General features: G+C 35.7%; 1 protein-coding gene across 12 annotated transcripts in view; it reads left to right on the plus strand.

Annotated features, from left to right (window-relative positions):
* CSDE1 (cold shock domain containing E1) overlaps positions 1–14,057 on the plus strand; it is a 34,329-nt gene extending 20,272 nt beyond the window's left edge. For all 12 annotated transcript variants that reach the window (XM_034414245.3, XM_034414247.3, XM_087889346.1 and 9 more), the window contains 6 exons: positions 1,090–1,202; positions 3,960–4,079; positions 4,676–4,854; positions 8,629–8,792; positions 9,532–9,664; positions 12,760–14,057. In XM_034414245.3, coding sequence (XP_034270136.1) covers positions 1,090–1,202; positions 3,960–4,079; positions 4,676–4,854; positions 8,629–8,792; positions 9,532–9,664; positions 12,760–12,807 — 757 coding nt within the window. In that variant the 3' untranslated portion in view covers positions 12,808–14,057. The remainder of the gene's footprint in view (positions 1–1,089; positions 1,203–3,959; positions 4,080–4,675; positions 4,855–8,628; positions 8,793–9,531; positions 9,665–12,759) is intronic.
* The last annotated feature ends 1,840 nt before the right edge of the window (positions 14,058–15,897 follow it).

Raw genomic sequence — 15,897 nt, forward strand, 5'->3', positions numbered from 1 at the left:
CATTATTGCTATCTAAGTGCATGAGTCTACCATTAGAAAGTAGCTGCACAAATCAGATTGCATGGGTGGTGAGTCAGGAGGAAACCTTTGCTGCCCAGAAAGAACATCATGGCAAGAGTAAAAATTGCTATGAAAACCTGGTCCTAGGCAAAGACCTGGAATAATGTGCTTCTGGACTGATGAGGCAAAGAGTTATTTGGCCACTTTTGTTAAAAACAGCACTTCACCAGAACCTGATACAAAATGTAAAGCATGGTGGTGGAAATGTTACGGTTTATGGTTACTTAGCTGCATTAGTATCCAAGCAGCTCACCATCACAGAATTCACTATGAATTCTTCATTGTACCCAGACGGTACTTGAGGATAATGTGAGATCTTGTAAAATGATAGTGACCCTGAACATTCCAGTAAATCCACTAAGGAATGACTGGGGGAAAAAAAAGACAAAAGAGGATCTAAATTCCACCAAGATGCTTGGGGTGACTTGAAATGGGCCGTGCATGCAAGAACATTTTTGAAGCTGAAAAATTCTGCTTGAAGCAATGGGAAAAAATTCCTTCCCGTTGATGTGAGAAACTGACAGACATTTATAAGATAAACTGCCTTGAGGGGGCAAATACCAAATATTGCTGTCAAGGTGTACTTAACTTTTTTCATAAAAAGAAGCAGCATCTCTGCTAAATTGAGTTTGCCATTATTTATTCAACAACATGTTTTCATTTTTGTGTTTATGGCATCTTTATTTTGATATACTGTTTTCAATGAAGATAAAATACTGATATGTCCATTATAGGTTAAAAAAAGAAAAAAATTATATGGGGTATAATTACTTTTTCACATGATTGTATATGGTACATGGAAATCTTCAAAGAAGAGCTTCTTTAAGGTACTCGTCTCTAAATCCTATTTCTCTAAAATGTAAATTTATGTAGCAATTAAACATTGATGCTTTCTGAGGGAACACCACTATAACCAAAATTTATGTGGTTGATTTCCACATTATGCTTTATATGTTCAGTTGTTTTGGTGGAGGTAACATTTTAGATCATATTTATGCATATTCAAGATTTTTGTGTGATTGTTTTCAGTGAATTCTGTGGTGATATCGATAGCTTGGAACTTGGAGACATGGTTGAATACAGTTTATCGAAAGGCAAAGGAAACAAAGTCAGTGCAGAGAAAGTGAACAAGACACATGCAGGTGAAGTTCCCTCTTATTTTCCTTTTTGTTTTAAACAAACATTAGTCCTGGAAGGTTTATGGATGTCTTTTTCTGTGTAACTTTATTACATGCTAGTGACATAGATAATCCAGGAGCAGATAGAATCAATTAAACCATATTAGTATTTCTCAATATAGCACTTTATGTATTACAGCTCCAATAATCTAAAACAGGATGTAAAAAAATATTTGAATCCTTGTTGGATTTCAAATGCAGTCCTATGTTATGAGGATGGCACCAATAAGATCAAATCCAATGCCTAGATAAATTCTTTACATAGTAAACTATTTTTCTTCTCAGTAGATCTAACCAGGTTCTTTCTGATAACTTTGATCATCGTGGGCCAAGGTGATGCATAAGAAACCAAAGTTTTAGGTTTTTCTTTCATTCAGATGGCATTTGCTATGACATGATCCTAAGTAAAAGCAATCAAGCAACACCTTAAAGTCATGGATATTCAGTCAGATCTGATGTCTCTTCTTAAAGATGTATTTTAAGTAGCTCTTGCACCTTTTCCACACCTGCCAGGTACTTTAAGTACCTGACAGGTACTTAAATTACTGTTCCCAAACTTGGAGAGACCTAATCTTGACACATATCAGTACACTTATAGCAGCAGTTTTAGAGGGCACTCCATTTAAAACTAGAATATGCCCATGCAGAGAAAGAGACCCTTGAAGGTTCAGACATCTTTTAATATACTTTGTTTTATAATAGTAGCCACTATGAGTGAATAACTCCTACCTAACCAGATTTCCCAGTCATTCCGATCAGTTTTATTTACAATTGGTACTTTCAGACTCATGTTTCTATTTAATTGACAAATTTTTACATGTAATATATAAGATGTGTGGCAGTTTGATTGGCATGCACAATTAATTTCTTAACTAATTAGTTTTATATATGCAGTATGTTTTAAAGATTGGTCTTACCTATGTGAAGGGAAGCTCCACTTGACATGCTACATAGTTACTGTGAATTTTTCAGAGAAAAAATTCTTGAAGGAGAAAAAACAAAATAGCTCTTAGTAAATCTCTCAGAGGCTGGAAATGGCCCTTAGCCTGAAATATGTGTACAGAACTCACATAACCTATAGTAAATATAGTTGTCAAAAGGCCTTGATTTGATCCTTAGGCTCCTCTATAGACCTGCTCCTATTTTCCTTGCAAGATTTATCCTTGTCATATTCAAGTCCAATGCAGTCTCTTTGTGTTCTTTTCTTTTGAACAAATCTCCTTTTTCTACTTAGTCTTGCTTCTGAGGTCAATCCAGAGTGTTTTATCAAAGCCAAACAGGTCTATTTTCTATAATCTTCATTATCTACCTCTTGTCTTAGGATGGATTATGTAAGAAGACCTGTCTTTGTAGCTAATAGGTCTAGGATAATCGTACTTTGTCATATATTTCCAATAAGTCAGTAATACATTCTGTTAATTTTTCTCCCCTTCTCCAATAATCATATCCTTTTCCCCCTTTAATTGCTATATGCTTAAAATTGTTGCAGAAATCCTATTATCCTTCTCACTTTTATTTTGGTTCTCTATCAGATCAGCCACTTAAACATTTTTGTCACTTTTTCCAGCCAGACAGTATCAAAGCGGCAATATTCTTCTTTCTACACAGGAGGAAATGTCTGTCTCTGTCTGCTGCTGCTACTCTTTTTTTTTTTTTTTTTTGGTGGACTGACATAAAAAAAAAAGAAAACTTTGCAAATTTATGATTATTAAGAGCTGCGGTGCTGCAATGGTTAGAATGCAGTACTGCAGGCTACTTCTGCTGGCAGTCAGCTGCCTACAATTTGGCAGTTTGAAACTCACTACGTTCAAGGTTGACTCAGCCTTCCATCCTTCCAAGGTCGGTAAAGTGAGGACCCAGATTGTTGGGGGCAATATGCTGACTCTAAACCGCTTAGGGCTGTGAAGTGGTATATAAGTCTATATCCTATTGCTATTGCTATTATTAGGAGGATGAAGATTTCTGGATGAAATGGTGAACTATTCCTTTCCCAGCCATTCTAGCTGCAAACTTCTGATTTCCATTGCAATAAGCTAGAGACCAACTCACTTGGAGATTGGGAGGAACCTCTTTGCTTAGGATATATTCATATATAGCTTGTGTGTGTGTTTGTATATCTATATATGAGAAAATGAACACGAGATGTATTGCACTTCAAATCCAAAGTTTAAAAGTTGCTTTGAAATGGGCATCAGTATGTATGCCATACCTGTTCAAGTTCTCTGAAGTAACCATATCTATGCAATTTAATTATGTGTTGTATTTTTAAAAGTTAGTATGTTTTACTATAGTATATCCTGAATCTTCCCTGAATTATTCAACTTTTTAGTATAACCCAAGGCTCTGGTATTATGAGAAAATTGGATATTTTTATCCCTTGAATTAAAAAGCAGTTTCTTCATAGTGGATTCTCTGTAGCATAATATATTTGGTTACCAACCACAACTCGTTTTAGTAATTATATACATACATAGTTATTTAGCAAGCCAGTCAGGCAGGCAGTCAATTTCTGTTGCAACAGAAAATCAAACAAACAAAAGCAGGCACTACTCTTGAAGAAAAGTACTAATAAGCACATTCAACATAGATTTTAGTGGTTTTCTGAATTATTTCATTATGTCAATAAGTTAAAACAATGTAGTTTCTGCAAATTATACACACTGTTTTGCCAAACTTGGTAATTTTATTGCAGTAAATGGCGTGATTGGTCTTCTATTGCAGTAAATGGCATCACAGATGAAGCTGACCCAACTTGTTACACGGGTAAAGTTATTCGCCCTCTCAGGAGTGTAGATCCTAACCAAACGGAATACCAAGGAATGATTGAAGTCATGGAGGATGGTAAGTAATACATATCCTCACTGTACCTTTAATATGTTATTCTTGGTATGTATTAGGTAACTCTTTAGTCTAGAATTCATTTGCATGCATTTCATTTGCATTTATAACAGTATAAATTCACAGAACTTAGTATTTATTTAGAATACAGGTAGTTCTCAACTTACAACAGTTTGTTTAGTGACCATTTGAAGTTACAACAGCACTGAAAAGTGACATCACTTTTTCACACTTACAGCTATTGCAGCATCTTCATGATCACATGATCAAAATTCAAAATTGCTTGGCAACTAACTCATATTAATGACAGTTTCACTGTCCTGGGCTCGTATGATCACCTTTTGCAACTTTCTGACCTGCAAAGTCAATGGGGAACCCAGATTCACTAAACAATTGTGTTACTAACTTAACAACTGCAGTGAATCATTTAACAACTGTAGCAAGAAAGGATGTAAAATGGAGCAAAATTCACTGAACAACTGTCTCACTTACCAACAGAAATTTTGGGCTCAATTGTGGTTGCAAACTGAGGACTCTCTGTATTAGCTACTTCTTTTTTTTAAATGAAAGCACATCTTTGATTTTGTGTGTTTTTCTAGGAGAAATGAAAGGTGAGGTCTATCCTTTTGGAATTGTTGGCATGGCAAATAAAGGGGACTGTCTGCAGAAAGGAGAGACCGTGAAATTCCAGCTTTGTGTCTTCGGTCAGAATGGACAAACAATGGCTTGCAACATAACAGTTTTCCGTAGAGCCACTGTAGAATGTGTGAAAGATCAGGTAAGAAGATAATTCTTTATGTATAGCTTGTGTTGCTTGTATATAAAAAAAATAAATTTCCAATTCGATGCATATATTCCCAAGAGAATATATATAGCTCAGCATTGAACTCTAGAGAGTCCTTGGTATTCTTTGAGCTTGATAGACATTTCATTATCCAACTAGGTAAGATCAGTGCTAGTTGGTATGGGTTTTGCTCCCTATAATCAAATCAAAGCCAAACTGTTATTATTCAAAAGTTACTTGTTTAAGTGAATATTTTTTTAGGTATATTAGCCCTTGCTGAGGCCAGTGTTACCTAGCATATTTTAAGTGCTATCTGCTGGTTGTCGTTTTAATTTTTAAAAATACTTATAGCTTACTTTGGCATCTAATTGCCACAATTAGATGACATTGTCAGATTATATTTACAACGCAATCCTATTCATGTCTCTTCAGAAGTAAGTGCCATTGTCTTCAATGGGGCTTACTCCCGGCAAAATGTTGTAGGATTGCAGTTTTAGTCTACTTAAGTTAGTGAGATCCTTGTGTTGGATGCCTGTTGCAGAGAGATTTTATATTAGGCTCCAATTTAGTCAGCTTCATTCTCAAATCTCCTTGTTCAGTGATATCCAGTCGATTTCTTTTTTTCATTAGCAAATCATTTACAGCACTAAAGCCACATTCAGCTAACTATGAAGATGGGAATGGTAACAGCAGTTTTCTTGCAAAGTAGGTTGAATTTGGGTATTTCATCACAAAGCCATGCCAGAAAGAGGAAAATTTAAAAAAACATTCTTAACTTAATTTATGAATAATAAGATTGTCATGAACAAAGTGGGGGTAGTAGCCCATGACCCCACTACTTGCCCACTTGCTTTAAACCTGAAGCTTAGTGAGAAAATGGTAGTTCAGTTTGGTAGTTCAGTAGGTGGAGGTGAGTCACACAGGCCTCGCAAGGCCTATGCATGCATGGCCCAGCCCCAGATTCTCTTAGAGGAAAAGTCTTGTAAAACAGGGCCTGGGAAAACACAGGCTAAAAATAACTGTAAATCTAATAATTTCTTAATTAAACCTGGGTACTGGTTCTGTATCCTCACTGCTGGGCTTCCTCCAGCAGCCATCCACTCTGTCTCCCCACAGAGCAGCTCTCCCTGCAACCACCCAGCAGCAAAGCCCACAGGAAAGAGAGAGAGATACTGCCAGTCCCATGATTCTTAGTGGAAACAGTCTGATTGCCTGCCAGTTGCTCCCTCTTCCCTCCAGCTGGGATATCCTTTTCAGACTGGGCCCTGGGCACTTTAATAATAGGTAAATGAAACACAGCTGTTTCATCACAAATATATAAGAACAATTAGTGGGCTTTCACAAATTCAGTTAAGAGCTCATTTTTGAATTGCCCCCATTAAAAATCAAATTACCCCCCTGTGGGGCGTGGGCCCATGTTGGGAACCACTGCTGTAGAGTCATATGCCTTTGCACATAGCCTGCCAAATTAGACCACAGTAATTGGAAGGACTTTATGATTCACTTAACTGGACTGCAAATCTTCAGTGATTCATTTAACAACTGTGGCAAAAAAAGTTGTAGAATGGGGCAAAACTCCCTTAACTACTACCTTAAGTTAAGAGCACTGCCTTTAATAAGAACTCTAAATTGATTTGTTCTATGATCCTTTTTTTTTTTTTCCTTTCTTGGCTGTACATGGTATTTTTAAGAGGTTTCTGTGACCTCAAAGTTCTAATTAGAAAATTTGCTGCTTCAAAATCCAACTTTTATTTCCAAAGAGTATCTGAAAGAAAACCATTACTTGTGTGATTCTGAACTTTTCAATGCATATTTAAGGCATATTCTGGTATCTAAATGTTTTCCAAGGCTTTATTTCTACTCTATCAAATACTGTGGAGCATTTCATGAGTGCTGATTCCTTTACTGTTGATAGTTGATTCTAAAAAGCAGACACTATCTAACTCTTCAGTATTAATGCTGTCATTTGCATTTTAGTTATCAGAATAGTCAGCATAGTGCAGATTATTGATGCTTCTTCCTGCAGTTTAAAGTCATACTTCTCTTCCTCCAATCCAGCTTCCCTCAGTATATTTTCAGGAATTAGGTTGAATAAATATAGAGTATACAACCTAGCCTCACTCTTTTGCTGACCTGTGCATAATGTCGCATTCAAATTGTTGCTTTCGGTCCTGTATATAGATTTTGCATAAAGAAAATGAATAATCCAGGATTCAATTTTTTTCTTTTTTCCCAGAATTTTAACATAACAAAGAAGTAACTTCCCTTCATCACAAGCATAAACAATTTTAGTAATTAACTCTTGTGGTTTACTCACAAGAAGCAGTTGCCTGGAGCAATTGTGGATAGTAATTCAAGTTATTATCAGAGAGCTGGTCTGCTTGTTGCTTCTCCATTGTGCTGTGTTAATCGGCTCTGATTTTTGCAGAGCCATCTTCAATATGCCATTTTTCTCCCAGGGTCCTAAAGACATTCCACAACCAGTCATGGTCAATATGAACAAACACCTTTTTTTAAATCAATAAAGCACATATTGATGGGGGGGGGTGTTCTTGGGGTATCTACTATACATCAGCAATTAATCTCTCCCATCACTAAGGTTTTTCTAAAACCAGCACACCATCTAGCATATCCCTTTCCATGTAGGACTCTAAATCTGTATTGGGTGATTCTAAATACTATTTTGTTAGCATGTTACATTAAGAATGTTGTACAACATTTGAATACTTTTGTTAAGTCTACTTTTTTTGGTTTGGTATGTAGACCGACTTCTTCCAATGTGTTAGCCACCATGTTCTCCAGATTTGTTGGCATAATTTGGTTAGAAACTTTACGGATTATTCTGTTGCTTTCCACATTTCTATACATAATAGTTTAATAATTGTAGCAATAAAGCATCCCTTCATCAACCCAAACTATACTGTTGGATTTAAGAAACCCGTAACTAGGAAAATATGGTTTTATGTGTATGCAGAATGTTCTGTGTATGAAACCGCTGTTTTTTTAGAGCACATTTTGGAACTGAACCACAGGTTTATTAGTGAAATGAGACTGTTATATTGTGGGCTCAGATCAGAGTATGGTATTATGGCAAAACTGGCTTAAAGGTGAAAAACAAAGGCCATCAAATGATGAGAGGGAGGGAAAGGGAAGGTGCTGGTGGGTATTTCACATTGATGTCATGCTGGTAGATACTTCATGCTGGAGAGATTGCTATGGTGATAGCTGAGGAGAAGCACAAAAGGAGAGAAGAAATCATTTGGAAGATTGGGAATTAGGCTGGCAGTCAGATTTGTTGTGCTGGAAACTAGAGAAGGAATTGGAGTAGCATACACCAGCTGTGTCCAACTTGTCCTATAAAATCCATCTGGGAGCCTTCTAGTTTAGAACCTCTAGGATAAGCTAATATGTTCTAAATGTGTTTTAATACAAGATTTCACTTGAATGGTCTCCAGTTTCTGGAACATAACACCTAGAAACCAAAAAATTACTCCTATGATATTCACATTGTTATTCTGAATATATGGAAGTGTGAACAAGTTTTAGAGGTCTTGTATTTGGCTTTGAACCAAATAAAATAGCTAGATTTTAAAATTTTAATTTGGGTTGAAGTATGAAATCGTTATGATAGGAAGCCCTTTACTAAATGTCTTAGAAAATGTGTGGTGATAGGAAAACAAAATCGGCAATCTGAAGGGTATGGGAAACATCTGTAGAAAACATTGCTTAATTGTTCAATTAACAAGATAATTTCCTTTCCTCTTTCAGTTTGGTTTCATAAACTATGAAGTGGGTGACGGCAAAAAACTCTTTTTTCATGTGAAAGAAGTTCAGGATGGAGTGGAATTGCAGGCTGGTGATGAAGTAGAGTTTTCAGTCATTCTCAATCAACGCACAGGGAAATGCAGTGCCTGTAATGTGTGGCGTGTTAGGTAAGAAACTGCTAATCATTAGCAGTATTGTTCTTTTCACAGAAATAAATTAAGCAATCCTGATCTCGGGAATATTACAAAAATATTTCATTAGCTGTTCGTTTCTTGCAGCATTATATCAGTTTGGGTGAATTAATCGGTACTAGCATTGGTGCATGTTTTTTGCTTACAAAAAGTATATTCTGTTAGTCTTTGTGTAACCATAACTTTTCTATTCCTAGTTTTACCTACACTTCTCCATACATTTTGTCTGAAATATAATTTTAGTGGCTGAAGTGTGAGAAGAATTCCAGAAATCAAGAGTTAGCAGATCTGATGTTTGGACTTATACTAGGGAATGGGAGGGAAAGCTATATAGTACAGCTAGCCTTATTATTATGTAGCATTTGAACACAACACATTTTCTGGTTAGTCTTTTTTTAAAATTAATATTTTTTTTACATATTTATTGGGCTGTCATTGAGGTTTTAAACATGAAGGTGGCAGTTCAATTATGCTTATTGCAAAGGTGGTTCTATTAGAACCACCAGAACAATTTGACATTTCTTTGATTTGCTCTGTACTAGAGCTTACATTTGGAATTTTATTGTAGACATAAAATATTCTGATTTTCATTATATTACTCAGTAATCATTTAGGATTTTATGGAAGGAGAAACTAAAAGCCATAGTATTTTTAAGTGTTAGTTCTTTTTGTTTTTCCCCCTCCTCCCATTGATTTGGTTTGTTTCTATTAACAGTGAAGGTGCTAAGGCTGTAGCTGCTCCACGCCCTGACAGACTTGTTAATCGTTTAAAGAGCATTACTTTGGATGATGCCAGTGCTCCTCGTCTAACTGTGATTCGTCAGCCAAGGGGACCGGATAATACAAAGGTATGTTACAGGAAATTTGCCCATATTTCATAATTTCAGCTTTTAAGACAGAATGACATTATTTCTGATAGCCACATCATTGGAATGGTATAATAAATATATGAATTTCTTACATTTCCTATTTGAAATGGACCAGGGTAGGAATAGGGTAGGAATAGACAATTTAGTTTTGAAACATTTTAAACTGCAATTCTTATAATCCCTTAATATTAGTTATTTTTCTGGAACAAATTGGTGTTATATAGTAGTCTAAATATTCTTGGCAAAATGATGTCCATCAGGCAATAAAGAATTAGATGGGATTGAAAAATGATGTTAGCATAAAGCAATAAATAAATAAACAGAACTGTTTGTGATGGTTGATTAATAAATGTTGATACAGCACCTTATTGGGCTTTGGTATCAGACAGATTAAATCTAGAATATCCAGAGATTAAACCCATAATAATATGACAATTGCTGTTTGGAAGGGAAGGAGGAAAAAGGCAAGGAAGTATGATCATGAACAGACAAGAGTTACCTTACATAATTGAATAAGAGTTTTCAGACAAAGGAAGAAATGGTTTTGAGAAAGAATTTGAAGAAAAAGAAGTTGCACCATTTGTGTGAGGGATATGTTTTCAGTGTAAGTTTCAGCAAGGGTTAGGGTTTAAAATCTTTGACTTGTTTTAAAAAATAAATATATCAAAGAAGGTGGTAGTTAACATAATTATAAGCTATCTTGTTCTTCAAAATAACAAAAGATAGATATAATAGCTAATATTAAGGATATAATCAGGATGTGGGGCTCATTTCTGAGGTTTCCTGTTTCCACAATGGGACCTTTGAGACAGGAAATGCATTTTTGGGTTTCCTTTTTCCACATCTGACAGGGAATTAAAACTGTTAAAGAGGACTCTTATCAAAATTCACTTCAGGTGGACAGATTCTTTATGTTCACTGAAAACATTCCATTCCAATATACTTTTTTTTTTTTTTTTTTTTGCTCGCTCTTGGTACTTTTCACATTTCTGGAAATATTCTTTGTATTAATAATCTGCAGTTGTTTATTGTAGTCCCTTTGAGTAACACGTAAGGGTTCTGCAGCTTGTGCAGAGTATATTCAGAACCTTCTAGAGCAGGGGTGTCAAACTGGCGGCCCACGGGCTGGATGTGTAACATGTAGGCCACGCCTATCCCAGCTCCGCGAATGGGAAAAACGTCACATGATGGCAACATGACGCGGTGAGTTTGACATCCTTGTTCTAGAGTTTATAGAATTATTTGCAGAGCACTATCTTCTACAGCTACCATGCGACTAAGTCTGGTTCCCGCCAAACTAATTTTGTTTCTGTGTCTATCAAACATTAGTATATTTGACTTTGAACGCTGATATTTCTTAAATACTGTTTTATTAAATTTTTATTTACATTTTTTTAATGTCACACTTTTTTAAAACAATTCTTGTCAGTCATACATGACTTCCCATCATAAGCCATCTTATTTTAAGGCCCCATTTTTGCAAATGTCTGCATTGTAGGAACAGAATCCCACCAAGTTTCTTCAGTTTATAATAGGTGAATCTATTTCCCAATTTTGTGTTTCACTATTTTGTTCCTCCACAGCTCTGAGAATTTATAAAGCTAAATGGAAAACTTTTATAAACTTTATCTGAAAAGAACAATTTGATTACCTCCCTCATATTTGGCATTTCTGTTTCATTTAAAACAGCAAGTGTCGATTCTTCATTCAATAAAGGATATCTCTCTTTCTTTCAATGGAAGATACCTTCCTTTTTTTCTAAATCATTGATAAACCAATCCATCTTGGAGCTTTTCCCTTGTTGTTTGCTAATTTTGAAATCCATTGAGCCTGTGGCTACTGTCCCATTTAATTGTTATGGAAGGCAGCATTTTTGGTACAAGCTGGAGAACTTTGCTCTCTTCCTTAGGTTCCATGGGGCAAATTAGTTCTTCACCCAGATACCTTTTTCCAAAATTGGTCCCAAATTTTTCAATGCTATACAGTCCACTTTAGCTCCTAACCTGACACAAATTCCTGTTTGCAGGTCCTACTTAGACCTACAAATAAAGTGAAATAATCACTTTATTCTCATATTTATTTTGTACGTTATTTAGAATGCATGGTATGATTCTGCAAAGACCAGCATAGATTTCTGACTTTCCATATCCCACTTAAAGATAACAGTTTTTTTCCTGATATTTTTTTAAATGGATACTGGAACCGTCGTGCTTTGTTCCAAGTTGGCTAAACAAGAATGTACTACTTCATGTTGGGCTCTTTATCCAGAATTAAGACTGATCTTGTACTCCCAGAAAAGTGCAACTTTTGGAATGCTCACCTTTCTCCTGAGTAGGAAGCTGGCTACTACTCATATATGTGTGAATCACATGACCTGTTCTCTTAAACCCCCCCTCCCCTTAGTGTCAGTATTCCTTTGGGTCCCATGTTAGCCTATTAGTCTTAGGAATTAACGTCTGGTGTGAGCTACATTTAACTGGCATGGTATATTGGAAGAGGCTGTTCCTAGCAAAAAGTGTTATAAGCTCTAGGTTTCAAATAAAGCCCAATATAATCTTTCTGTGTATATTAAGAAATGACCATTCAAAGCTTTTCAATTAGAGATATAAGTTATTAGTTCTTGACCAGTATATATTTGCCCTGTATAGACAAATCAGGCTTTAGTCAGGGCTTTGCAGTGGTTTTAATTTTTTTTTTTTGGGGGGGGGGGGGGTTAGCTTTGTTTTTAGGAAAGAACTATAATTATTTTTTCTCTGGAAGCAGAAATGTATATTTGGACACTTCAGAGGCTATTAAAAAGGCAATTTTTAACAGCAAAAAAGAATACACCAAGTAGGACTTGCAAACAGGAATGTGTGGAACATTCTATATTCATTTTTGATTAATTGTAGGAAATATCAGGTCCACAAATGCGTTGAGGCATTTTAGAAAATAGCATAAACACAAATAAGAGCAAAATGGGAAAAGTGTAAGCTCAGAAGCAAAATGAATATATGTGATGCTTATAGCTGTCTTTTCTTTCACTGTTATTTCAACATCCAGTTTAAACTCATGATATATTTTGCCATTTACAGGGATTTGGGACAGAGAGAAAGATTCGTCAAGCTGGTGTTATCGACTAACTGGTCTCAAAGCAACTAATATTGGAATAAGGGTGGGGTCTGGTGAAGGGTACTGAATATCCTTGTATTCATCCCTTCCAAAATCTAAGGAGCTATTACACCAGTTTTAACACCTTCCTCATGTTATGTTTAAAAATAAATTTATGAAACAGTTTTAAAATATGCACAGTTGCATCCTGGAGAACCTAAGGTGGCGCCTTATATTAACAATTTTAGAAGCTTTTTGAATGGTGCATTTAAAGCAACTGGTAACTGCAAATCTACTTTGCCTCTTTAAGTAAATATTATAGACAGTTCTATTCTGGAAGACCTTATGAAATTCTGCACTGAAAAGAAATATATCTATAGACACAACATGCATATATTTTCTTTAATTCAATTTTACCAAGGTATTACTATGCCTTAGGTCTCAATTATTTTGTCCTCTCCAAGGCAGGAAAGGCTGATTTTCTCGTCATTTTCATCCAGTTTTGAGGCTCATATAAGGATAGATACACTAACCGTATTATATAGAATCCTATATGAGTACTCAAACATTTATTTGATGGCCAAATGTTAGGTTTTTTTAATGTCTCATTTAAATTCAGTTCCATTTAGCAAGCAAAATTGTCTCTTAGATCTCATTGAACATATTTTCCAAAGTAGACTACTAGGTTTTTTTCTAATTAACTTCAATTAGCATGCTTAGTGCAGAATTTCATAAGGATAAAGTGTGCCATCAGTGTGGTAACTTAAAGATATTTAAAACAATGCACAATTTGCTGCTTACAACACTGCAGCTTCTAAACCCGGTTTATTTTACTGATTAAAAAAAAAATTAAAAATTTGTGCCTGAAGTGAATACATTTTTTTTGCAGCCAACACCCAGTGTACTGTAAAAGAATACTTAGGCTTTCCATAGCTGTATTGAGACTTTCATCAAGGTGAAATAGTTGATGTCTGTGTGCTTTTTTTTTTCCTCCCTTCCTTCCAGGCCCCCCCCCTCCCCATCCCTTCCCTTCCTCAGCCACACTTTATCAAGCAAGCAAACTGAATGATTGGTCTAAGTATTACTTTAACCAAAAAGATCAGGAGTTATTTACTTTGAATAGAGGGCAGTACTGTGTTTTTTCCATGTTACCTCTATTCTCAATTTAGGGTTTTTCTTCTCTGGGAGATGCATTATCTTTGTAAAACAAACATTGCTTTCTCCAATTTTTCTGTTAATGGCAAAGAATGGAAATAGAATAAAGTTTTACTGATTTTGAAAATTTGCCTCTGTCTTGTACCTTCTTCATAAACCTCTCCCACCCACTTTCCTGCTTTGCCAATTTCTGTGTTTTCAGAAGACATTCTAGATCCTGAATAAAAAACAAGACTTCCCCCATTTTTATGACCAGGCATTGTAACTCAAAAAACCCCCTCTTTTTTAAACTTGTAACATTTTTCTCAGATAGTCTTCCTTTTCTCCATTTTGCACACATGAAGATTAACATCTAAAATCCCAACCACATTTGCACATGCACTAGCATCTGATTAACTGAATATTGGGTCGCATTAAACATGTCTTGGTATCAATTTACAATTTGCACTAAACCAAATATGCATTATTTGAACTTCTGACCTATCAATAATCCAAATTTCTGTCTTGAAAATGTTAGCATTAAATATTGAATACAATAATTCAGTTTGAAGATGTTGTTTATCCTGAATCAAAATAATTCTGGATCTGGGCTGAAGCCAATTTAATAGGATTGTGCTTTGGATTCGGTTCCAGAAAGATACTTTCAAAGTGTGCAGGAACAGGAATTTATTTATTTTATACGTCAAATTTAGAAACTGCCCATCTCACAGAATGATCCTGGGCAATGTACAAGTAAAACAATATATTTCACTAGGAGGCAGCTAAAACAATAACAGAAAAATTAAAGTTTAAAAGGTGAGGGGAAGACCTTCAAAGTGCTGACTCCAAGGTTGTGTGCTTCTCTGAGAAACCCAAGTGAGTTGGAAGAGTCAAGTCTTCAGATACTTCCAAAAGGCCACGTCACCTCTTGGAGAAAATTCCAAAGGGCAGGGGAGAAAGCAGAGTAGGTTCTCTTCCTGGACCCTGACAGTTGACAGTCTTTAACTGAAAGGGTCTGTACCATACCCTCTCTGCCTAACCAGCTGAGACAGGCCAATGTAATAGGGAGAAGACAGTTCTGCCAGTAACCCATAAATGTATATACTGTGTTTTCCCGAAAATAAGATCCTGTCTTAACCCTGAAATAAGCGCTTGGCCTTATTGCCATGCGCTCAAAAGCCCAATTGGGCTTATTATCAGGGTCTTATTTTGGGGGAAACGGAATACAAAAGTATGCCCTCTGAGTTCTATGATTTTATGTATCAGGACATAGTAAAAATCATCTGGGGCTTAGCAATTCTTAGTAAGTAAATACAACAACAGATGAACAACAACACATGACATATTACACCATGTCATTTATTTTATATCTTAAAATCCATCAAGCATTTGGTGAAAATCATGCAGATTTTTCAGCCAACAATATAGTTAGTCCTCGTCTTACAACCACAATTGGGCCCCAAATTTCTGTTCATAAGCAAGGCATTTGTTAAATGAATTTTGTCTGTTTTACGACCTTTCTTGCCACAGTTGTTAGGTGAATCACTGCAGTTGTTAGTAACAGGTGTTAAATGAGCCTCGCTTCCCCATTGACTTTGTCAGAAGGTCACAAAAGATGGTCATATGATCCCACGACACTGCCACCATCATAAATACATGCTAGTTGCCAAGCATCTGAATTTCAATCACGTGACCATGCTGCAACGGTCATAAGTGAAAAACGGTCATAAGTCACTTTTTTCAGTGCTGTTGTAACTTTGAATGGTTAGTAAACTAACTGTTGTAAGTCAAGAACTACTTGTACAGCACCATCTACATGTGAAAGTACATGCACATTTACATCTCCAACACATCTCTAATCTCAGTACAAGCATTTGTTACATATTTACTGATACGTGTATTAAAGGTAGTCCTTGGTTAACAACAGTTAATTGGAACCTGAAATTCTGTCATTAAGCAATGCGGTCATAAAACATGATGTCATGCAA

This window comes from Pantherophis guttatus, chromosome 3, assembly GCF_059756535.1.
Source record: "Pantherophis guttatus breed Tessera chromosome 3, ASM5975653v1, whole genome shotgun sequence".
Taxonomy (NCBI): domain Eukaryota; kingdom Metazoa; phylum Chordata; class Lepidosauria; order Squamata; family Colubridae; genus Pantherophis; species Pantherophis guttatus.